The sequence below is a fragment of the Salvia splendens genome, chromosome 22 (genome assembly GCF_004379255.2).
Source record: "Salvia splendens isolate huo1 chromosome 22, SspV2, whole genome shotgun sequence".
Taxonomy (NCBI): Eukaryota; Viridiplantae; Streptophyta; class Magnoliopsida; order Lamiales; family Lamiaceae; genus Salvia; species Salvia splendens.
Window position 1 is genome coordinate 7,853,784 of NC_056053.1, and position 21,208 is coordinate 7,874,991.

The 21,208-nt window shown below is 36.4% G+C and overlaps 4 protein-coding genes and 1 pseudogene across 4 annotated transcripts; 4 read left to right on the top strand and 1 right to left on the bottom strand.

Moving 5' to 3' along the window:
- The first annotated feature begins 4,656 nt into the window (after nt 1-4,656).
- LOC121786670 lies at nt 4,657-5,070 on the top strand. Its single transcript, XM_042185303.1, has one exon. It carries the CDS (start codon nt 4,657-4,659, stop codon nt 5,068-5,070), a length of 414 nt encoding a protein of 137 aa, XP_042041237.1.
- Nucleotides 5,071-6,781: 1,711 nt separating this feature from the next.
- Nucleotides 6,782-9,308, top strand: LOC121787257 (caffeic acid 3-O-methyltransferase-like). Its single transcript, XM_042185937.1, has 4 exons — nt 6,782-7,078; nt 7,610-7,757; nt 7,963-8,015; nt 8,998-9,308. Exons 1-4 carry the CDS (start codon nt 6,782-6,784, stop codon nt 9,013-9,015), a joined length of 516 nt encoding a protein of 171 aa, XP_042041871.1. The 3' UTR covers nt 9,016-9,308.
- Nucleotides 9,309-12,239: 2,931 nt separating this feature from the next.
- LOC121787256 (chavicol O-methyltransferase-like) lies at nt 12,240-13,659 on the top strand. The gene is made up of 2 exons (XM_042185936.1): nt 12,240-13,105; nt 13,195-13,659. Exons 1-2 carry the CDS (start codon nt 12,338-12,340, stop codon nt 13,498-13,500), a joined length of 1,074 nt encoding a protein of 357 aa, XP_042041870.1. The 5' UTR covers nt 12,240-12,337; the 3' UTR covers nt 13,501-13,659.
- Nucleotides 13,660-13,728: 69 nt separating this feature from the next.
- Nucleotides 13,729-18,012, bottom strand: LOC121787254 (annotated as a pseudogene).
- Nucleotides 17,989-20,856, top strand: LOC121787255 (multisite-specific tRNA:(cytosine-C(5))-methyltransferase trm4b-like). Its single transcript, XM_042185935.1, has 9 exons — nt 17,989-18,124; nt 18,320-18,464; nt 18,622-18,712; nt 18,830-19,027; nt 19,133-19,356; nt 19,456-19,587; nt 19,939-20,006; nt 20,109-20,170; nt 20,496-20,856. Exons 1-9 carry the CDS (start codon nt 18,003-18,005, stop codon nt 20,627-20,629), a joined length of 1,176 nt encoding a protein of 391 aa, XP_042041869.1. The 5' UTR covers nt 17,989-18,002; the 3' UTR covers nt 20,630-20,856.
- The last annotated feature ends 352 nt before the right edge of the window (nt 20,857-21,208 follow it).

The window sequence follows — 21,208 nt, forward strand, 5'->3', positions numbered from 1 at the left end:
TTTCTCGGTGTTGACCTTGTACAGAAATTAAGATAGAGAGAGTACTCATTAATACAAGTTGTGCGAATGAAAATGAAGTGCAAATCGCGTATATATAGTGTTTCGAAAATTAAAAATAAAAAATAAAAAATCCGCTGGGTTATGCGCTGGGCGATCCGGGCGCTACAATGGAGCCGAGCGGATCGCCCAGCGCATAGCCCAGTGGATTTTGACCGCCTAGCGCTAGGCGAAATTGATTTCCGGAAAACCGCTCGGCGGTTTTCGGCTCCTCCAATGGTTCGCCTAGCGACCGCCTAGCGCCGGCGCTCGGCTAGGCGGTGCGCTAGGCGCCATTGTGGATGCTCTTAGATCTAGAAGTAGAGGCAACTTTAGTCTCACGTGGCAGACTTGCTTGTCAATGTCTCACAGGTTGCTTGGAACCATATGCCGAGTTGCTTATTTATGTATCACAGATTATTTGCTAAGATTGTCATTTTAACTATTGTGTCATCATAGTGCTCTTATATCGTATCACAGATTGCTTAGAATCATATGTCGAGTTGATTGCCTATGTATCGCAAATTACTTATATAGGTTTTCATTTTTACTATGGTGTCACCATAGGACTCCCCCGTACTATACATATATAAAGAGGAGCTTTGAGAATAATAACAAAATACCATTATAAATATTATACTAATAAAATAAAATATAAAAAAGACTTCAAACAATATATTAAAGAATCATAAATTATATTAATACCATAATAATAATTATCAATCTATCATATATCCATGTAAAAATACCTCAAAATGAAATTAAACGGAAAATTTAGAAATGAAAAGATTTTTGGAGATGCAAACGGTCAACTAGTCTTTATGCTTAATACTCCTACTCCTACTCCTACTCCTACTCCTACTCCTACTCCTACCATTTTAATTGCAATTACAAATGAAAGTAGGGTAAATAGCTATTAAATCACTAAGTTTGGTAAAAATGTGGTCTACCCACAAAGTTTTAAATCTACTAATTAAATTACGAAATTTTAATTTTTTTTAGTTGAATTTTAGGTGGAATCTTTGTTCACGTGGATTGAGATTCCAAGATGGAATGAGATTTTAATCACGAAAAAAATGTGTGTATTATCAGCTTGATCTTAACGTTGGATAGAGATTTCAAAATGGATTTCAATTTAGATATGCAAATATTCCACCTAAAATTCGACCTATGTGACAAACAAGAAAAATTAAACTCTTGTGATTTAATTAGCGAATTTTAAACTTTGTGGGATAGATAAGATTTTGACCAAATTAGCTTTAAATGATGGTGTACCCATGACGATAGATGATATGTGCTCCTAAAACTCTGCAATATCATTCTAGCATGATAGGGTAAGTATTAATTTAAGGTTCAAAGTAAAATGATATAGTAATTTGATTGGTCTGATATGCCTTGCAATTTATGTCGAGCAGGAAGAAGGCGGCATAAATTAGGCACAAGTACCATCGAATTGAATTCCTATAACATAGACTATAATCAAAATAAAATACTAACTCTTGTCAAAAAAAAATAAAAGACTATAATCAAAATAAAATACTAACTCTGTCAAAAAAATAGACGAGATTGTAAATGTCTTGAATTTTAATGAGTAATTGGTAAAGTATTATGAATTTTAATGAGTAATTAATAAAAGTAAGATAGAAAAATGAAAAAAGTGATGGAAGTAGTGCAAGAGGAATATTAGGTCTCCAAGAATGATGTGTAAGATTAATATTTATTTAATTTTTTTATATTTATAATTAATTTAATTTTGATAAATGACCAAAAATAGTAGTAGTACTTTTATTTCACTTTCTTCCCCTCAAAATCCTTGGTTCTTCTACAACTCACATTTAGAATACTAGTATAAATTTTCAACGTGGAACACCTGATATCTGATAATGAATGATAAATTAGTTCCTAATACTTATACATTATATTGACTTTAATTTTTTTGTTTTAAACATTTATTCTAAAACTTAAATTATTATCGGTGTAATTAATTCAATTTACGAAATAATTATAGCTCAATATGCTCATTTATTTCGCATTTTGAGAGAAGGGGAATGTTGTGGAATTGAAAATTGAATTGGAGGCATGGAGTATTGTTTAGATAATTGTCTTTTTATTTGGTTAAGTTCTTAAGCTATTTGATGTAGATAAGTGACGTATATTTTTGGCTATCACGTAGATACTCAGATTATGAAAAACTGAAAATATTTTAGCGAAACATTTATTTCCAAATATGAAATAATAAGTATTAAATGATACTATCTCCATTCACATTAGGAGTCATGATGTGGTCACGAATTCTAAAAAATGTAAAGAAAAATATATTAAATAAGTTATAGGACTATTGGTCTCACTTATATATATATATATATATGGTCATAAACTATGGCAAACACCTCTTAACCATATAACTAGAGAACAAATCATAGCCACAAGATCAAGAAAATCAAGGGCAAGTATTAATACATGTAATTTTCTAATTTAAGGAGAAATTAATTCCCTCAATCACAAATTTACTCCACAATAACAAGGCGGGGGTATAATTGTCATTGCAGCCAAAATAATGTCATTGGCAAATTCACAAATTTAATTCGTTTGAGAACGAATTCTTCGTTGAGCTCCGAGAATCTGAGCAAGCGGAAGCAGGCGGCGGAGAAGAAGCCATACCGCGGGATTCAGATGCGCAAGTGGGGGAAATGGGTGGCGGAGATCAGGGAGCCCAACAAGCGCTCCAGAATCTGGCTGGGCTCCTACTCCTCCCACGTCGCCACCGCCCGCGCATACGACACCGCCGTCTCCTCCTCCGCGGCCCCACCCCCGCCTCAACTTCCCCGACTGCGTCCCCGAGTACTGCCACCAGGACCTCTCCGCCGCCGCCATCAGGAAGAAGGCCACCGAGGATGTTGTACTATACTGTAAATGCTTCAGAAAGAAGGGGATTATCTCATACGTGGCTAAGTTGTGTTGATGAATTGATAAAATGTGAAGTTTGGCAGTGCTTATATTGCTTGTATAATGTTTTGAGGCTCAAATCTTTGGTTGCTCATCCTCTCTGTAAAAAGCAAGTAATTTGCAGAATGAATAAGGAAGGGTACTTGTGGATGTGATTTTACTTCACTCTTTTGTGAACAGTAAAATCAAAATAAGAGTGATGTCTTTTGTGAACAAGAGTGAAGTAAAATCAGAGTAAGAGTGATGTGTTTTGTGAACAAGAGTGAAGTAAAATCAGAATAAGAGTGATGTGTTTTGTGAACAAGACTGAAGTAAAATCAGAATAAGAGTGAAGTAAAATCAGAATAAGAGTGATGTGTTTTGTGAACAAGAGTGAAGTAAAATCAGAGTAAGAGTGATGTGTTTTGTGAACAAGAGTGAAGTAAAATCAGAGTAAGAGTGATGTGTTTTGTGAACAAGAGTGAAGTAAAATCAGAATAAGAGTGAAGTAAAATCAGAATAAGAGTGATGTGTTTTGTGAACAAGAGTGAAGTGAAATCAGAATAAGAGTGATGTGTTTTGTGAACAAGAATGAAGTAAAATCAGAATAAGAGTGATGTGTTTTGTAAACAAGAGTGAAGTAAAATCACAGTAAGAGTGATGGGTTTTGTTAACAAGAGTGAAGTAAAATCATGCTAATAGTGATGTGTTTTGTTAACAACAGTGAAGTAAAATCATCAAAATTTTGTGTATTATTTCACATATTGATTTTTTAATTTTACAGCAGCCTAATACAACAATATCGTAATCTATTTTCAGTTATACCATCAAATCAATAACAATAGCCAAGAAGATAATGAAAATTTAATAGATAAACCTATAAGTATTTAGTTTAACACAGCCAAAGCCCGAAGCAAAAAAACACATAGGAGCGAGTTTGTAATTAGTTTTCTATTAGTATCAAATCAAATCTCTAGTTTATAATAAGTATCAAATCTCTGCCGCAGCATCGTCAATGTGACGCGATTGGTGGGACATCATGAACTAGTTCATCTCCTCCTCCATTGCATCGCAGCAAAATTTCTATCCATTTTCATTCCTTGCTCATTTAATTCCTCCCTTATTGGCTACAGAGTAATGGCTCCAAAGCGTAATCACCGACGTGAAACGCCTCCACTTCGGCGCCGCGGAGAAGATAAAAAAGAACGATCTCAGTAGCTCGTTTTTTCTGTTCTGGAGCAGAACATCAACAATCTCAATCTGGAAGAAAACGAATCGCGTATGAGCTAATGAATTTCATAATGTAATTTCCAAAAATACCCTTTGCCTATTTTATATTATTAAAATAAATAATATTTATTCCATTAAGATGTGTGGCTGAGATTTGTTCTCTAGTTATACACTTAAAATTAGTTATATCTTGATAACTACCCTATATATATATATATGTATATATAGGGTCATGATCTATGGCAAACACCTCTTAACCATATAACTAGAGAACAAATAATAGCCACAAGATCAAAAAAATCAAGGGCTAGTATTAATTTTCGAATTTAAGGAGATATTAACTCCCTCAAACACAAATTTACTCCATAATAATAAGGCGGGGGTATTATGGTCATTGCACATCCAAAATTAAACCACGCTATGTTCTTCATTTTACTTGCACACTCTTATTCTGATTGTAGAAAAATGGAGGCCGCATTGGATTCTCCGCTGGAAGCTCTCGCCTTCAATTACCTGAGCTACGCCCTCCTCACCGCCGTCAACAACATTTGGGCGTGGCTCGCCGTCAGCTTCTGGCGAATTAGGATTTTATCGACTCCGATCGCCGTCGTCGCCGTGCCGGAGCGGGTTGAGGAGATTGCGGCGGCGGAGGAGGCTGCTCCGGCTAGAGCAGCGCCGTGTGTGGCGGCGGAGGGGCAAGGGATCACGAAGATGAAATTCAGCTTGTATTACGCGGAGGAGGTGGATTTTGGGGGCGATGAGGATGACGGCGGCGAGAGTGAGGAGTGCGGCGGCGGGGGAGGCGGAGTTTGGGGAAGATTGGGAAGGGGTGATTGCGCTGAGAATGGGGGATATGGGGTGGTACAGGTGGCAGGATAGGACGGTGTTGAGCGGCAACGTGGTGCGGTTGTGGGAAGGGCGGAGGAGGAGGAGACACGCGGCGGCGGAGGCGGTGGATGATGGCTTCGCTTGGTAGAAGGGATAAATGATGACAGATTATAAAAAATTGTAAATATATTTTGTTTTTTTCGTGATTTAAATTAAATCAAATAAAAGCAGTAGTGGTCGTATTTTGTTGTTACAAACTTACATGGATTGGATCATTTTGAGATTACACAGATTTGAATAATTGTGAATTATTAGTGGAATGTTGAATTTAATGTAGAGCAAGAATATGGTCAAATATTATCAAAATAAAGTAGTAAAATCATAATAAAAGTGATGTGTTTTGTGAACAAGAGTGAAGTAAAATCATAATAAGAGTGATGTATTCTGTGAACAAGAGTGAAGTAAAATTCGAATAAGAATGACGTGTTTTGTGAACAAGAGTGAAGAAAATCCGAAAAGAGTGATGTGTTTTGTGAACAAGAGTGAAGTAAAATCCGAATAAGAGTGAAGTGTTTTGTGAACAAGAGTGAAGTAAAATCCGAATAAGAGTGAAGTGTTTTGTGAACAAGAGTGAAGTAAAATCCGAATAAGAGAGAAGTGTTTTGTGAACAAGAGTGAATGTTTTATGAAAAAGAGTGAAGTAAAATCCGAATAAGAGTGATGTGTTTTGTGAACAAGAGTGAAGTAAAATCCGAATAAGAGTGATGTGTTTTGTGAACAAGAGTGAAGTAAAATCCGAATAAGAGTGAAGTGTTTTGTGAACAAGAGTGAATGTTTTGTGAAAAAGAGTGAAGTAAAATCCGAATAAGAGTGATGTGTTTTGTGAACAAGAGTGAAGTAAAATCCGAATAAGAGTGAAGTGTTTTGTGAACAAGAGTGAAGTGTTTTGTGAACAAGAGTGAATGTTTTGTGAAAAAGAGTGAAGTAAAATTACAGTAAGAGTGAAGTGTTTTGTGAACAAGAGTGAAGTAAAATCAGAATAAGAGTGATGTGTTTTGTAAACAAGAGTGAAGTAAAATCAGAATAAGAGTGACGTGTTTTGTGAACAAGAGTGAAGTAAACTCAGAATAAGAGTGACGTGTTTTGTGAACAAGAGTGAAGTAAAATCAGAATAAGAGTGATGTGTTTTGTGAACAAGAGTGAAGTAAAATCACAATAAGAGTGATGTGTTTTGTGAACAAGAGTGAAGTAAAATCATACTAATAGTGATGTGTTTTGTAAACAAGAGTGAAGTTAAATCATGCTAAGAGTGATGTGTTTTGTGAACAAGAGTGAAGTAAACTCAGAATAAGAGTGATGTGTTTTGTGAAAAGAGTGAAGTAAAATCACGTTAAGAGTGATGTGTTTTGTAAACAAGAGTGAAGTTAAATCATGCTAAGAGTGATGTGTTTTGTAAATAATAGTGAAATAAAATCACGCTAATAGTGATGTGTTTTGTAAACAACGGAGACAAATTCAAACCACAAAATCCCTTCCTTCTTCTTCTTCTCTCATTCCGAAGAATGAAACATTAATAGCTGCGAATTTCTCCCTCTAGCATTGTACTCAAATCTAATTTTTCTCAGATCTATTTTTTTTAGTAGCACATTTTTCTGACTAAAGTCAACTACATCTATATGAGTTTTAAAAGCTTTTGGTTTTATTTTTTACTTACATAAATAAAAAAATTCTGATAACTAATCCTACTTATTTATGGCCAAAAATGTCGACGGAGGAAGAAGCAAGCACGTTAGCAATAAAATGCGCCTCTGGCGCCGTGCTTCCGTTAATGGTGAAAACCTCCATCGAGCTCGATCTCTTCCAGCTGATCAAAAACGCCGGCAGCATTTCGGCGGCGGAGCTCGCTGCTCAGCTTCCTACGAGCAACCCCGGGGCCAGGGCCTTGCTCAAGAGAATCCTCCGCCTCCTCGCCGCCCACTCCATCCTCAGCTGCGAGGGAGGAGACGAGCGGCGCTACGCTCTTTCAGCGGTGGGAAGTTGTTCACCAAGAATGAAGAAAGTGGGTAATTTGGAACGAAATAGAAGGAATCGAAGCAAATTTAAATTTTATAATTTAATTTCCAAAAATACCCTTGGCCTATTTTACATTATTAAAATAAATAATATTTGTTCCATTAAGATGTGTGGCTGAGATTTGTTCTCTAGTTATACACTTAAGATTAGTTATATCTTGATCACTAACCTATATATATATATATATATATATAGGGTTATATTATATACCAAACTAGTTTAAAACACTAAACGCCAAACACATCATTATATAATAACGCGGAGTTCATTACAACTTTATTTATAGTTCATTATAGGGAATTCTGAGATTTAAAAACAATGACATCATCATACATAGTTTAGAAATCTGAAGTTCATTATAAGTTTGTTATTAGTTCATTATAATAAACTTCAGGTTATCATATAATGATGTTTTGTGAGATTTGGAGATTTCAAAATAGGAGACGGTTTATTCTCACACATTCAATACTCTGAATTTCCTCTCCACTCTCTCCACTCGCTACCATTCCAAAACTAGGGTTTCGTCCGCCGTTGTTGCTATCAGAGTGAGACTGCGAAAATCCTTGACATCAAGCGTCCAAGATCCCGTCCCCCACCCTCCACTTGTGCTAACGTCGAAGCCAAACCGCCACGAACTGTTATTTTGTATCCATCAAATCGCCCAGGTATGTTCGGAATTGGCTTTCTGGAAGTCGTATTCAAGATTTTGTAGATACAAAAATTAAAAATTGGAACTTCCACTTTGTCGCGCCTTTTGAAAGCCAGAATAATAACTTGAAAAATCCGTGCGTTCTCTGTATCCGTAGAGTAGTCATTGTATTCGGTTTAAAATCGTGGATTCTGGAATCTTATACCTGTTTGTTATGACAGATCTAAAATGCCTAAACGAGGTCGTCCGCGCTCACAACCTTCACAAGCTACAGGTATATTTGAGTCGCTATTTGTGCAATTCAAAACCATATGTGTTGAGTGTGTGGAAGGGTAATTGCATGTCTGTTTAGTGCGCATTAGGCCATATTAAAACCGCATTGCAGATGCACTGGGTTGCATTATTGGAAACAATATTTGATTAATGTAACAGGATCTGTTGTTGTTGTGCGAAAAGTGGTTCTTGAATGAATTTTATATGCATTAGTTTGTTTATGAAGTGCATTATGATCATGTTTATTATCATAATCTGTAGTATATCATGCATTTTAGGGGTATTGTGTGTATTGTTTACGCAACTAAGTCAAGAGTACATGTATATATTATTTGGTTTGAGTAGTGCATTATGTATATATTTAAATTGTCATTATGTGCAGTAAATTATGCAATATGTAGGGTATTGTGTGTTTTAGTGACTAAACTCAGGAAAGATTATATATGTGCATTATTCAGTTTAGACTGTGCATTATGTACAATGATTTATGCATTATGTTGAGTATATTATGCATTCATAAGGGTATTGGCTGTGTGGTTAAGCAACTCGGTCAAGACTAAATATGTTAATTATTTGGTGTGGGCAGTGCAGTATGAATCTGAAATTATGCATTTGTTGGAGTATATTGTACATTTATGAGTGGTATTCTATTTATGGGTTAATAAACTTTGTATGTAATACATGTGCATTTTTGGATTTAGACAATGCATTATGTACCATGATATTTACATTAAGTGAAGTATATTATACATTATCAAAGGTAATTTGTATCTGTACTTACATTGTGAAGCAGATAGTGTATGTATCAAATGTGCATTACTTGCCTTGTCTAATGCATTATGAGTCATTTTTTATTCATAATTTCGTATGATTTATGCATTATTTGATATGATATATGCATTAATCCATAAAAAGCTAAAAGCATTTTGTATTCTGATTAAGTGATAATGTTCTGACGTATTATTTTGTTTGTTCCATATCAGAGAAGCAACTTAGATTAGACATAGACGATGCAGTGGACGACGTTATTCCAGTTGCGCTGGCGAAAAAGTTTAGGGATAGGATGGCCGAGGGATGCCCTAGTACGTCCGGAGATGATGGTGCAGAAACAGAATAAAGGACGAAGGGGTGATCGACTGTACTTTTGCACTTCGGAGATTAGACGTCACTTTGCAATATTTATGTTCTGTGATACATTGTTTGTCATAAGTGGATGTAGCAAAACGATATGAAAATGTGCATTATTTGAATTAAACCTTTTATTATACTTCGAGAAATTATCATTATTCAGCAATATACAAAGTGCATTACGTTTTTTTAGCTGTGCATTATGTGTAATTAAATTGTCATTATTTGCTATATATTATGCATTATAAGAAGTATGCATGGTATATTAAAAGTGGATATAAATTCATCAGTAGACAGATTAGTGCATTATTTGATTAAAACGTTACATTATGTACCGAGAAATTATGATTATTTAAAATGTTATAGGGAATACGACCTATCAATGGGCTGATGCGTACTTAACTGTGTTAACCTCACAGTTATGTAGATTAATTCAATGTTATAGAATCCAATAACGAAAAAAACATGATCTAGCGCAAGACCCAAGAAGTTAATACTTGGATTATTATGACAACCATTCAAATGACAATACGACTAAGACACACAAAAAAGCATTGATGTTCTGTTTATCGAAGCTGAGTCAAGCTGGCCTTTTACCCTTCCGCGTATCTTTCTCCATCGCCATCTCTTTAAGCAATGGACAGTTCCTGGTGTTCTCTTTTATGGTACTTTTGCACTTCGGAGATTAGACATCACTTTGCAATATTTATGTTCCGTGATACATTGTTTGTCATAAGTGGATGTAGCAAAACGATATGAAAATATGCATTATTTGAATTAAATAAGCGCTATTTTTAAACGTTGTTATTAATGTGTACGTACTATACCCTAGCCCCTAAGCTTATTAAACCCTTAGGGGAAACAAGAAACGTGTGTCAAACATCGTAACACGATACATCTTGTTCGTATGCATTGCAGTTCACATATTGTGCATTATATAGTCAATAATATCCATTACTCGTTACCATGTGGTGCATTATTCGTAGCGGTTTACAATTCGTTATTAATGTGTACGTACTAAACCCTAGCCCCTAAACTTATTAAACCCTTAGGAGAAACAAGGACCGTGTGCCAAACAACGAAACACGACATATCTTATTCGTATGCATTGCGGTTCACATATTGTGCATTATATAGTCAATAAAATCCATTACTCGTTACCATGTGGTGCATTATTCATAGCGGTTTACAATTCGTTATTAATGTGTACGTACTAAACCTTAGCCCCTAAACTTATTAAACCCTTAGGAGAAACAAGGATCGTGTGCCAAACAACGAAACACGACACATCTTATTCGTATGCATTGCTGTTCACATATTGAGCATTATATAGTCAATAATATCCATTACTCGTTACCATGTGGTGCATTATTCGTAGCGGTTTACAATTCGTTATTAATGTGTACGTACTAAACCCTAGCCCCTCAACTTATTAAACCCTTAGGAGAAACAAGGATCGTGTGCCAAACAATGAAACACGGTACATCTTATTTATATGCATTGCGGTTCATATATTGAGCATTATATAGTCAATAATATCCATTACTCGTTATCATGTGGTGCATTATTCGTATCGTTTTAAACTACTACCCTAGCCAGACCGATATCTAAACCCTTAATAATTGTCTCATACACGCGGTCCTCCATAGCGGTTATGTTTCTCACCCTATACTATACCTATATCCCCCAGAATTGGGCAACCCTACACCACTAAACGAAACGTATAGGACAAAAACTCAAAAATGGCGACATGTTTAAACACAACCGATACATAAACAACGAGCGATTAATCGGACTAATCGGAGTTGCTCAACAACGAGCGACTAATCGGACTGATCTTAATTGTTATTAACACAACCGATACATAAACAAATGAAGGCGGCGCTTAATTACCTTCTTCCATTATTGAGAGAACAACGATCTCTACAACGCCGGCAATTAACGATAGTAACACTGAGGAAGCATGAACGGAGAACCGATAATTGCAAAGAGTGCCTGAGCGAAAAAATCAATTGCAGAGAGGGAGAATGGAGAAATTCACGTCTGGAGCGTGTGGCACGGAAGAATAACCGTGAAGATCTTTAGAGGAGTAAATTAAGGAAGTTTCCATAACCAACAATAATATTGATTACCAGTTTAGCCCTTTTCGGTTTTTAAATCATTAAATTTAATGATTAAACCCACTAATTTAGGCCATAGGATATAGGAAATCAACGGCTAAGATCAAGAAGAAAATATGAGGAAATATGGAAAAAAGAAATGAATACATCCCTATATATATATATATATATATATATATATTAATTTTATAATAAATTATGAATGGAATAAGTTAATGGAATGCGGAGCCTACTTAGTGTTTATGATAAAAGTGAAATGTGACTCTTATTGTGGGATGAAGGTAGTAGTACTTAGTAATTACCTAAACATTCAAAAATATTTTTGCGTAAAATCCACAAATAACGTTATTACAAAATCAAGTTTTTAAATTATTCTCGTTATCCTTTTGAATGATTTCTTTACTTTTTATTGATTGATAATTTGATATGTGTCTTAAGATATCATTTTCCTGAGAATAATAAAACATCTAAAATAATACTACTAGAATTTATCGCATGTAGATGGACGAAATAAATTCATATGAAGACAATTACTTTATTCAATAATGACATGCACTCTATTTATTAAATTGGAACACATTATTTAAACCTTTTTTGAATTATATCATGAGATGAATTTCCAGCATCAAAATGTCTATGCAACTCATATGAATATCACATCCATCTCATATGAATTATTTCATGCCACATCTACATGAAATTATAACATTTCTTATGAGTGTGTGGTAAGGAAAACAACATTTTCTAGTACTACTTTGTTTTTATTGGTTACAAAAGTAAGGATGGCGACTCATGCAACATAAAAACTCTTTTACCAGTCCTATTTCAAAAAGTTTCAATTTATTTCTCCATTTTGAATCTATAAAATATTTGTATATATTGAAATACCATTTTTCATCCAAGTTCAAATCCACATGAAAATCAAGTAAACCATGAAATTAGCGTGTACTACTATTTAACTTATTAGGTGAGAAGAAGGCATCATAATTGTCATTCAAATATATTTAATGAATGTGTATGAAAGAGGCATCGACTTACATGTTTGAGACACAAAATAACTCTTTATAGTGAGCAAATGGCATTCCAAAATAAAGAAGTGTCCACAGATGAGCTTCTTCAAGCTCAAGCTCATGTTTGGAACCACATGCTCGCCTTCGTAAACTCGATGTCCCTAAAATGCGCGATACAATTAGGCATACCCGATGCGATCCACAAGCACGGCGAGCCTATAACGCTTTCCCGACTGGTCGAATCTGTTAATGCTGACGTCGGCAAATCCCAATGTATCCGCCGCTTGATGCTGGTGCTAGTCCAATCCAAGTTCTTCACCGAAGACACCACTCAAGAGGAGGTGCGATACTGCCTGACGCCATCCTCGCGCCTCCTCTTGAAAGAGGCACCTCTCACAGTGGCACCTCTTGCGTTGCTCACGTTGGACCCCGTCTTGACAGAGTCATGGCACCATATGAGCGAATGGCTCACTAGCGGGAGCCAACTCACGCAGTTTGAGGCGGTGCAAGGGTCGATGTTCTGGGAGCATGTGGCACATGGGCCGGGCATGGGTACTTTGTTTGATGAAGCTATGCGTAGTGACTCAAGGCTCGTGGCCAATGTGCTTGTTCGGGACTACAAGCATGTGTTTGAGGGAATCAAGTCTCTGGTTGACGTCGGGGGTGGTACTGGGACAATGGCTAAGGCCATAGTTGATGCGGTTCCCGGCATCAAATGCATCGTTCTCGACCTCCCACGTGTTGTGGCTGGCTTGGAGGGCACGAACAAACTGAGCTACGTGGGGGGAGACATGTTCGAAGCTATCCCTCCAGCCGATGCTGTTCTTCTCAAGGTATGAATAAGTTCTTATCTCAGTGTCCCATCGTTAACAAAACAAGCACATCATCCGCAAACAATACTAACGAGTAACAATATAAGCAGTGGATAATGCACGACTGGGACAACGAAAACTGTCTCAAAATCCTGAAGAGATGCAAAGATATTGTGAAGAGCAACGGAAGCACAGGAGCAAAGGTGATAATCATTGACGCGGTCCTGGACGTCACCAGAGAGGATGACAAAGTTGTCAATGATCAACTCTACTTCGACATGACGATGATGGCTTACTTCAATGGGATAGAAAGAAGTGAGAAAGAATGGGCAAAGCTTTTCTCTGATGCTGGCTTCACTAGCTACAAAATTACTCATGCATTTGGTGTTAGGTCTCTACTTGAGGTTTATCCTTGAATATTTGGTATAAGTCTATTGTCTACTTACACATATACGCGTGTGGCCGTCTGATCGAAGCCACAGTCTATGAAGATGTATTTCACCAAGCATAGCATAATAATAAAAACAATGTAGTATATTTACCTTGTAAGATTGATCTTCATGCCCAAAACTCAAGAACAATCGTGCCGTAAAAGATCAACGGTAACCCATAGCAGGTAACCTGAAGACAAATCATAATTGCAATAACAGCAAAGGCCATTGAAATTTCATTTAGCATCATCACCAAACAAAACTTTGTAAAATCGTTTCCTTTCTTCCGCATCAAGGATGCCACCTAAATTACCTTCTTGATTATTTTGTTGAGAGATTTTTTCATCATCGTCTCTACTCCTTCGGATAGGCGTAACTTTTGTAGCACCTTTTTTCTGTTTCTTCTCTAAGTTCATTAAGTAGTGCCTTCGATTGTACTCGTGCAGGCCTTCCTGCATAAGCTCCCCAAACTTATTCTTCACCACAACAAGCGGATCCTTCTCTATCAATTCCGAACCATTGTATGCTTCCCTAAGAAGAACAGTATAGATCTGAGACATAGAATATACCGGGATGCTTCAGCAACAGAACATTCAATTTCTCAGGAAAGCCAAACTCTCTCTTGAAATGGCCTAGTTTGGATATGGAGAGTTTCTTCCACAAAGTCATCGATAGCAATTCGTGCACCAAAGCCACGTTTCGCTTATCCATTTCAACTGATCCCTCTGCCAAATTGCTCGAGTCTGCATAAGGTGAAATATAGGGAGTCGAGTTGAACTTTAGAAACCTCTCCCATGACTTTACCCATGTAGCTGGCAACAAACATGAAAAGGACGGCTCGGAACCCTTCTTCTTAGCTGATTTCTCAACAGCAGAAACTGCAAAATCCAGATTCCAGGATATAAGCTCGATATCCATTGAACTCCGCTTCCCAGTATGGTTCATAACCCGGAACATGTCAGTGTGCTTTGGGACAATCCTTAGCAAATAATCATCAGGAAACCCAAAATTCCTTTTCAATTCATTCACCTTTGAAACGTTTAGCCTTTGGTTTCTGCTCATCATCAACAACTTTGCTAGCCGCTCAACAAATACAAGCTCCTGCGAATCCTTAATCGATTCTTCCTCCTCAACCAGAAACCTCATACGCTTTGTCAATCGACAAAAGTACTCGTTGTTCTCTCGATATACCTCAAAGCAGCAAGGATACTTCTTAAGCCAGTTAGGCGCCTTCCCCTGAAGGTCGAGGCTCTTGAACTTCTTCTGGATGTGATTGATAGACGCGACTTGATCAGGGCATCTGAGAATTATGTTCTTGATCTGATTATTCACCATCCATCTATGGTTTCGTGATAGGGCAGATTCAAGATCGGGATCTTTCTTCATTGACCAAAGGGAAAATCTTCTTTGCAAGTTGTGATGATAAGGTGGTGCATATAAACAAAAACTCCACCATTTTAATCTTCTGTGGTATTTAAAAATTACATCTTGCAGCATTTCCTGAAAATTGAAATTTTTGGCATTAGAAATAATCAAAGGCAGCATTTCCTGAAAATTGAAATTATTGGCATTAGAAATAATCAAAGGGCTAAGAAGTTACAACAATATTTTTTCATTTTAAGTACCTCTAGACACAAGTATCAGTGAACAAATTCAGCAAACATTGTGAAAACATTGACACAAGTATCAGTGAACAAAATGCAAAAGGCTTCATTGATCTGCCAATACACCTCAGTGATGATCCAATTCAACAAATAATGCCAAAAAAACGAGCCAAATCCAAACTACTAACAATCACTACTCTATTAATTTAAACTGAATAAGTGGTGTCCAACTAACAATTATTAAAAACCTGCCTATTACCATGTAACTTGAATATAATTGGGCAAAAGCCTGTAAAACATAGCTATATCTCGGCTGCCCCAAAAATATAAAACCCCAAGATTTACTCTTTCTTTTAAACTTCATACACATTCATATAATGAACTTCATTTCCAAGCTACATTTTAAAGATAAAACATAGTATTCTCAACCTTAATCTTTAATAGTACATCATTTTGTAACTATCCAACACGTAAAACTATTTTTCCTTATCCTTTTAACAGATCTCAGTCTGTAAACACAATAACAAACAACAAACTGCATTAACAACACAGCCCCAAACTTTATCTATCCTAGTTTCAACGAGAAGCTATATTTCTTTGCTTAAAATTTAGCTTATAATCCACAACATAATAACTTGAGCTTAAATTGTATAACAATGAACCAAACAATTTTTCAAAAGCAAATAGAGAAGAATAAACAAAAATCATCAAAGAAACTACAAAATCAACAAAAGAACATTTCAACTGGAAAGAGCAATTCAAAGTAGGTACGAAGCAGAAAACTTACGAAGTATAAACTAGCCTAAGAAAATTAACCGTATTGAAAAAAGAACTTGACAAATGCTACTAGCATTTCGGCAGAGTATCCTAACAACAATAAATTATCTAAATTAGGAATTAGGATCAAATGTACAATTCAAAACAAGTTGTCAAGTCATGTCAACCGCACAAAAACCAGCCAAAAAAAGTAACACTGATTAAGAACAAAGAGAGGAAAAGATTGCAAGGAACAACACTGGAGAAGTTCATTACTCACATATTACCACATAAGGTGGATCACAACAATAGCAACTACTCACCCAAAGGAAAAAGGCAAATTCAGACAAAATGGGATATATGCAACATAAACCACAACAAAAGGATGGCAGGTAGATAGAAAGAAATATATAGTCATGTACTACAAAAATAGTCTTCTTATAGTTCTGTCGCATAGATCTTGATGTAATCCATACAAGCAAAGAGCATATGCAAAATAAGCCAGGTCTTAATACCAAGAGATGTTTGCACCTAAGTAACACATGAACAAGCAATATATGTACTATGTTGCAAGACTTATCAGAGGCCAGCCTAAGCATTTTATTTCCACTATATATAGTACTCCCTCCTTCCCCCAAATATTGTCATAGTTTGACTGGGCACGGGTTTTAAGAAATGAAATGGAAAGTGAGTTGAAAAAGTTGGTAAGATGTGGGTCCTACTTTTAAAATATTAGTTTTATAATAAAATGTGAGTGAGAATAAGTTAGTGGAATGTGGGATCCACTACCAAAAATGGTATAAAGTGAAATGTGACAAAATTTGTGGGACGGACGAAAATGGAAAAATATGACAAAATTTCAGGGATGGAGGGAGTACTACAAGATAGCAATTAGCAAGAAAAAGATGTATTACAATGTTGCCAGTCCTACTAGAAGTTAGCCTAAGCATGATTCTAAATTGAGAACCTCCAAACCAGAAAGAGCATTCTGAATTGGGCCTCAGTCAGGCGTGCTCATAGGGCATGGAGCAGCAGGCTCATTATATTAGAAACCCCACCTAGTTACATCTATCACTTGTTTCAGGAATCCTGTTGTTTGTAATCTTTTGCAACCATAAAAACAAATTATATGCTGCTAATTCTCTCAAACCTTCATAACTAAAGTATAAACTCTTAGTCTTACATACTCTCTCTATTGTAGTAGTTGCTATAACCTGAGAGAAGTAAAAGAAAATCACCAATAATTTGATAATGGAATTTACAAGTGTATTTCTCAAGACTCCAAATAACACCAAATTATAGATATGCGACAAGATAATTTAATAGAAAAGGCACATGAGAGGATTGCATACTTTGATATTTCTATCTCATCTTAGTTGTCCACATTCCAATTGTCTCTACAAACACAACAACTACTCAATATATATATTGCATTTAGCAGGGAAAAAGGCAATATTACAATGTGCAGTTGGCTAATAATTTGGATCAATACTCACATGTCTCAAAAATAAACAGATACTTATATTATGAAGCCTCTGCCCCAGAATTTCTCAACATATGGATCAATTGGCTATGCACGAATTCAAAATCCTGATTATTTCTGTTATTTTTGTTTTACCAAACTGTTTTCGTGCTTGCGACGAGAGATTGCCCCGAATTTAAATGAATCCAATTTAAACCCAAGCAAAATACTTCAATCTACGCCTGAAAGGTGTAATAGGTGGGTAGAAACAATTTTCTCACCTTAATTCTTCAAATATTGGAGCTTGACTTCAAAATTCAAATATTCTTCTGCGACGGGGCAAGGCTGGAGGCGACACAATCATCGAACGCGGTGGCTGTAGACGATACCCAAAATCTGAAACGAATTTGGGGGTTAGGGCGAGTGGCGCGGACTGGCGGCGTCACGGCAAAGGCTGAAGCGGCGGGAATGTGAGAACTGAGAAAGATAAAATAGCATTATGATTTACAGGGGCAAAACGGGAATTTCAGATCAAAACAAACAGTAGGGGAGGAGAAAACAGTGGCAAAAGCAAACCCTTCGTAAAATTTTAAAATCAACAGCCTACTCGCCGTCGCCGCCGTCCACGATTGGCATTGCTCTTCATCAATTTATTTATTATCTCCATGGAGGTGGTGCCAGGCGCCTCTGAATTGCCGCTGCCCGAATCGTTTCTCGAATTTCTGAATCAAAACGGCTTGGATCCTTCAATTTATGCCGCCTCTCACTCCACCCCTCGTTACATTAGGTACTACTCTCCGGAAACTGGTTTATTCTCAATTCTCTTCCTGAATTTTTGAATTTCAATGAAGTCATGATTTTTCCTTACAATTTTTGGATAATAAAATCGAGTGGAATTTGATAAGGATACTTTGATGTTTACTAACACGCAAGTTTTTTGTAATTAGAAGGTATTGATTAGGTGTTTTATTCTTTCTTCAAGGTTAAAACCAGGATATAAACTCGAGAGGGAAGAAATTGAAGATGAGATTAAGTGTAGACTTGAAGAAGTTTATTGGCTGCCTGATTTTTACTATCTTCCGCCTGATGTTCGAATCGCAAGCACAAAGGCGTATCAGGAAGGAAAGGTGCAAATGGGACTCCTCGTATTTTCGATAATTCGATATTCTATTTCCGAGATATTAGGGTGCATCTTGTTTAGTTCTGTTTTGTGTTGTGAGGAATTTTTGCAAAATAGAACTTGGAAAGAATATTGTAGTTATGCTACCTAACTTTATCTTGTAGATATATGGCATAGATGCAGCTTCAGGAGCTGCGGTTTTAGCTTTGGATGTTTCACCGGGTGATCACGTCCTTGATCTTTGTGCAGCTCCTGGTATGTGTTCTTTCATACTGCTAATAAGCTTCTGATTGTGCTTGGTATGTGTGTATATGTTGGTATTGGTGTAATCCATTCAAATTCCCACGACTTATCGATTTAATGTGTTTGCAGGTGCTAAGCTATGTATGATACTGGACCTTCTTGGCTGTTCAGGTTCTGTGACTGGTGTTGATATTGCTAGGCATCGGCTAGCAGCTGCAAGAACTATGCTGCAGAAATATGCTATTGGTGACCAATGCCGTCTCTTTGTTGCTGATGGAACGACATTCTCCCTTACTCCACTCAGGGTTCAGTCGAATTCTACATCATGTAGTGAATCTAAAAGAGAATACAATCCTTCTATTTAGTTTTGAAAGTTTGGTTCTACGTCATGGTCATACTGAGCTGACATGTGAATATTTCGTTGTTCTGTAGCCAATACTGAGGTGGGAGAAAAGACTGAGGTATACAACAAGTGGACTCCTCAGAGACCATGGAAAGAACGGAAGAGGATAGCTAAAGCTTCTAAAACGTTTTCACAAATTCAAGAACCAGAACTTATATTTTATGGGCAACATTCTGGGGTGGTTGGTTCGAGCAAACATAATGTGTACAGAAAAGTAAACGACGAAGAAATTTCGCAATTTGGCTATGACAAGGTGAAATCATAATCTGTCAGCCATTTTTTTTGTTATGCTCTTCTATATTCTTGCAAATGTAACATTTTGCACCATTATCTGTCTTGGAATTCACTTCAGGTCCTTGTGGATGCAGAATGCACTCATGATGGCTCGATAAAACACATTCAGAAATATGAGCAATGGGGTTGGACAACACTTCAACGTCGTGTACTGGAGGCTGAGAGGACTGATGATTTGACTGTTCTTCAGGTACATGTCTGCTTTTATTTGCGCAGGGTGTTCTTGCATAACTCTACTTGAGGTCACTCTTAAGACCTAAGCCCTCAAGGAAATCGGGTCTGAGGAACTGATGTTATTTGTTTATATGTCTTTCCATATGCACATGTTTATCCTTACATTAGGATGGGTAAAGACTGTATACTATTGATAATTTTTTGATTTATATGTCTTATGTATCATTCTGTCTCGTTCCAATTTGAATAATTCAGATAAAAGCTTATTGACTTGTGGTATGACTTAACCTACTTGGTTCAGTATTCCCTCTCTCTCAAGCACAACTTCCCTACATTTTATTAAGGTAATGTTCTCTCTCTATTGCAGTTAAAATTGCTAACCAACGGATTTAGATTGCTTAAAGTTGGAGGATCACTTGTCTACAGCACGTGCAGGTCTTTTCACATATTCTCGCTTGAAATTTGCACAACCTTCCATCGTTTTATAACTGAAATCACTCTTAACCATATGTTCATGTTTTTTCCTGTGGTGATTAGTTTGACCGTTGCTCAGAATGAAGATGTGATAGAACGTTTCCTCTCAGAATGTGCATCCGCTAGTAAGAATTTTCTACCCCTGGTAACTTTGAGACCAATTCACCTACTCACGACTCTGCCTAAACAGTTACCTTGCTGGTGTAATTGTTTGGAAATTGTAGTAGCATTAGCATAAGTGAGTAACCTTCACCCGCGGTTTTCAACAACCAAATCAAACAATGTCGATAGTGGTTCCTCTCATTGCCTGAGATGATGATGATATTTGAAATTTTGACTTTCCCTACTTTGGGGCCTATTTCTTCGTGTCTAACGTTATGATCTCTCTCACTCTCACTCACACTCACACTCACACTCACACTCACACTCGGTCTGTGCTGTGTTTTGCAGAGTTGCAGGAGATGGATGCTGCAAAGAATTGGCCTTGTAAACAAGCTAGGCTAGCAAATGCTTTACGTTTCGATCCGGTGACTTCATCAACAAGTGGACTTTTTGTTGCCAAGTTCACCAAATTGTTGTCTTGATATTTCCTCAAAGCTAAGTTTTGAGGAAGAATAATTTTTACATCCTTGCACCTGTAATTTTTCAGTATTAGATGAGTTCTACATTTTATGTATTTAAAATTAAATTTGTTTTCTGCCTTGACTGAAGTTATGCTTTTATTTGTTCTCTTTTGTAGGAGTAAAATTTTACACCCATGTACCTGTAATTTGTTATTAGATGAGTCCCATATTTTTATTTTTAAGTTAAATTTGTTTTATGCTTTTTGAGGGTTAATTACTCAATAAATACAAAATATTTCATCAATGTTTCGATTTAGTACCAAAGGTTTTAAGTTAATATATATCATACAAAAAGTTTGATTAATGTTTCAAATTAATACATTGCGTCAAGAATCACTGTAACTTTTTCTTATTTTTCATCCTATTCCCTGTGTTATAATTTTGAGTTTTTCACTTATTTCTGGATGAAGCATTTTAAAAAAAATATGCAGCCAATGCTCTTTAAAAAAAGTAAAAGAAGCAAGCTTTATGTATATATCATTGCAGACAACCTAAAACAATAGCAATGTAGTTATCCATTAGATGGAAGGAGACGATAGG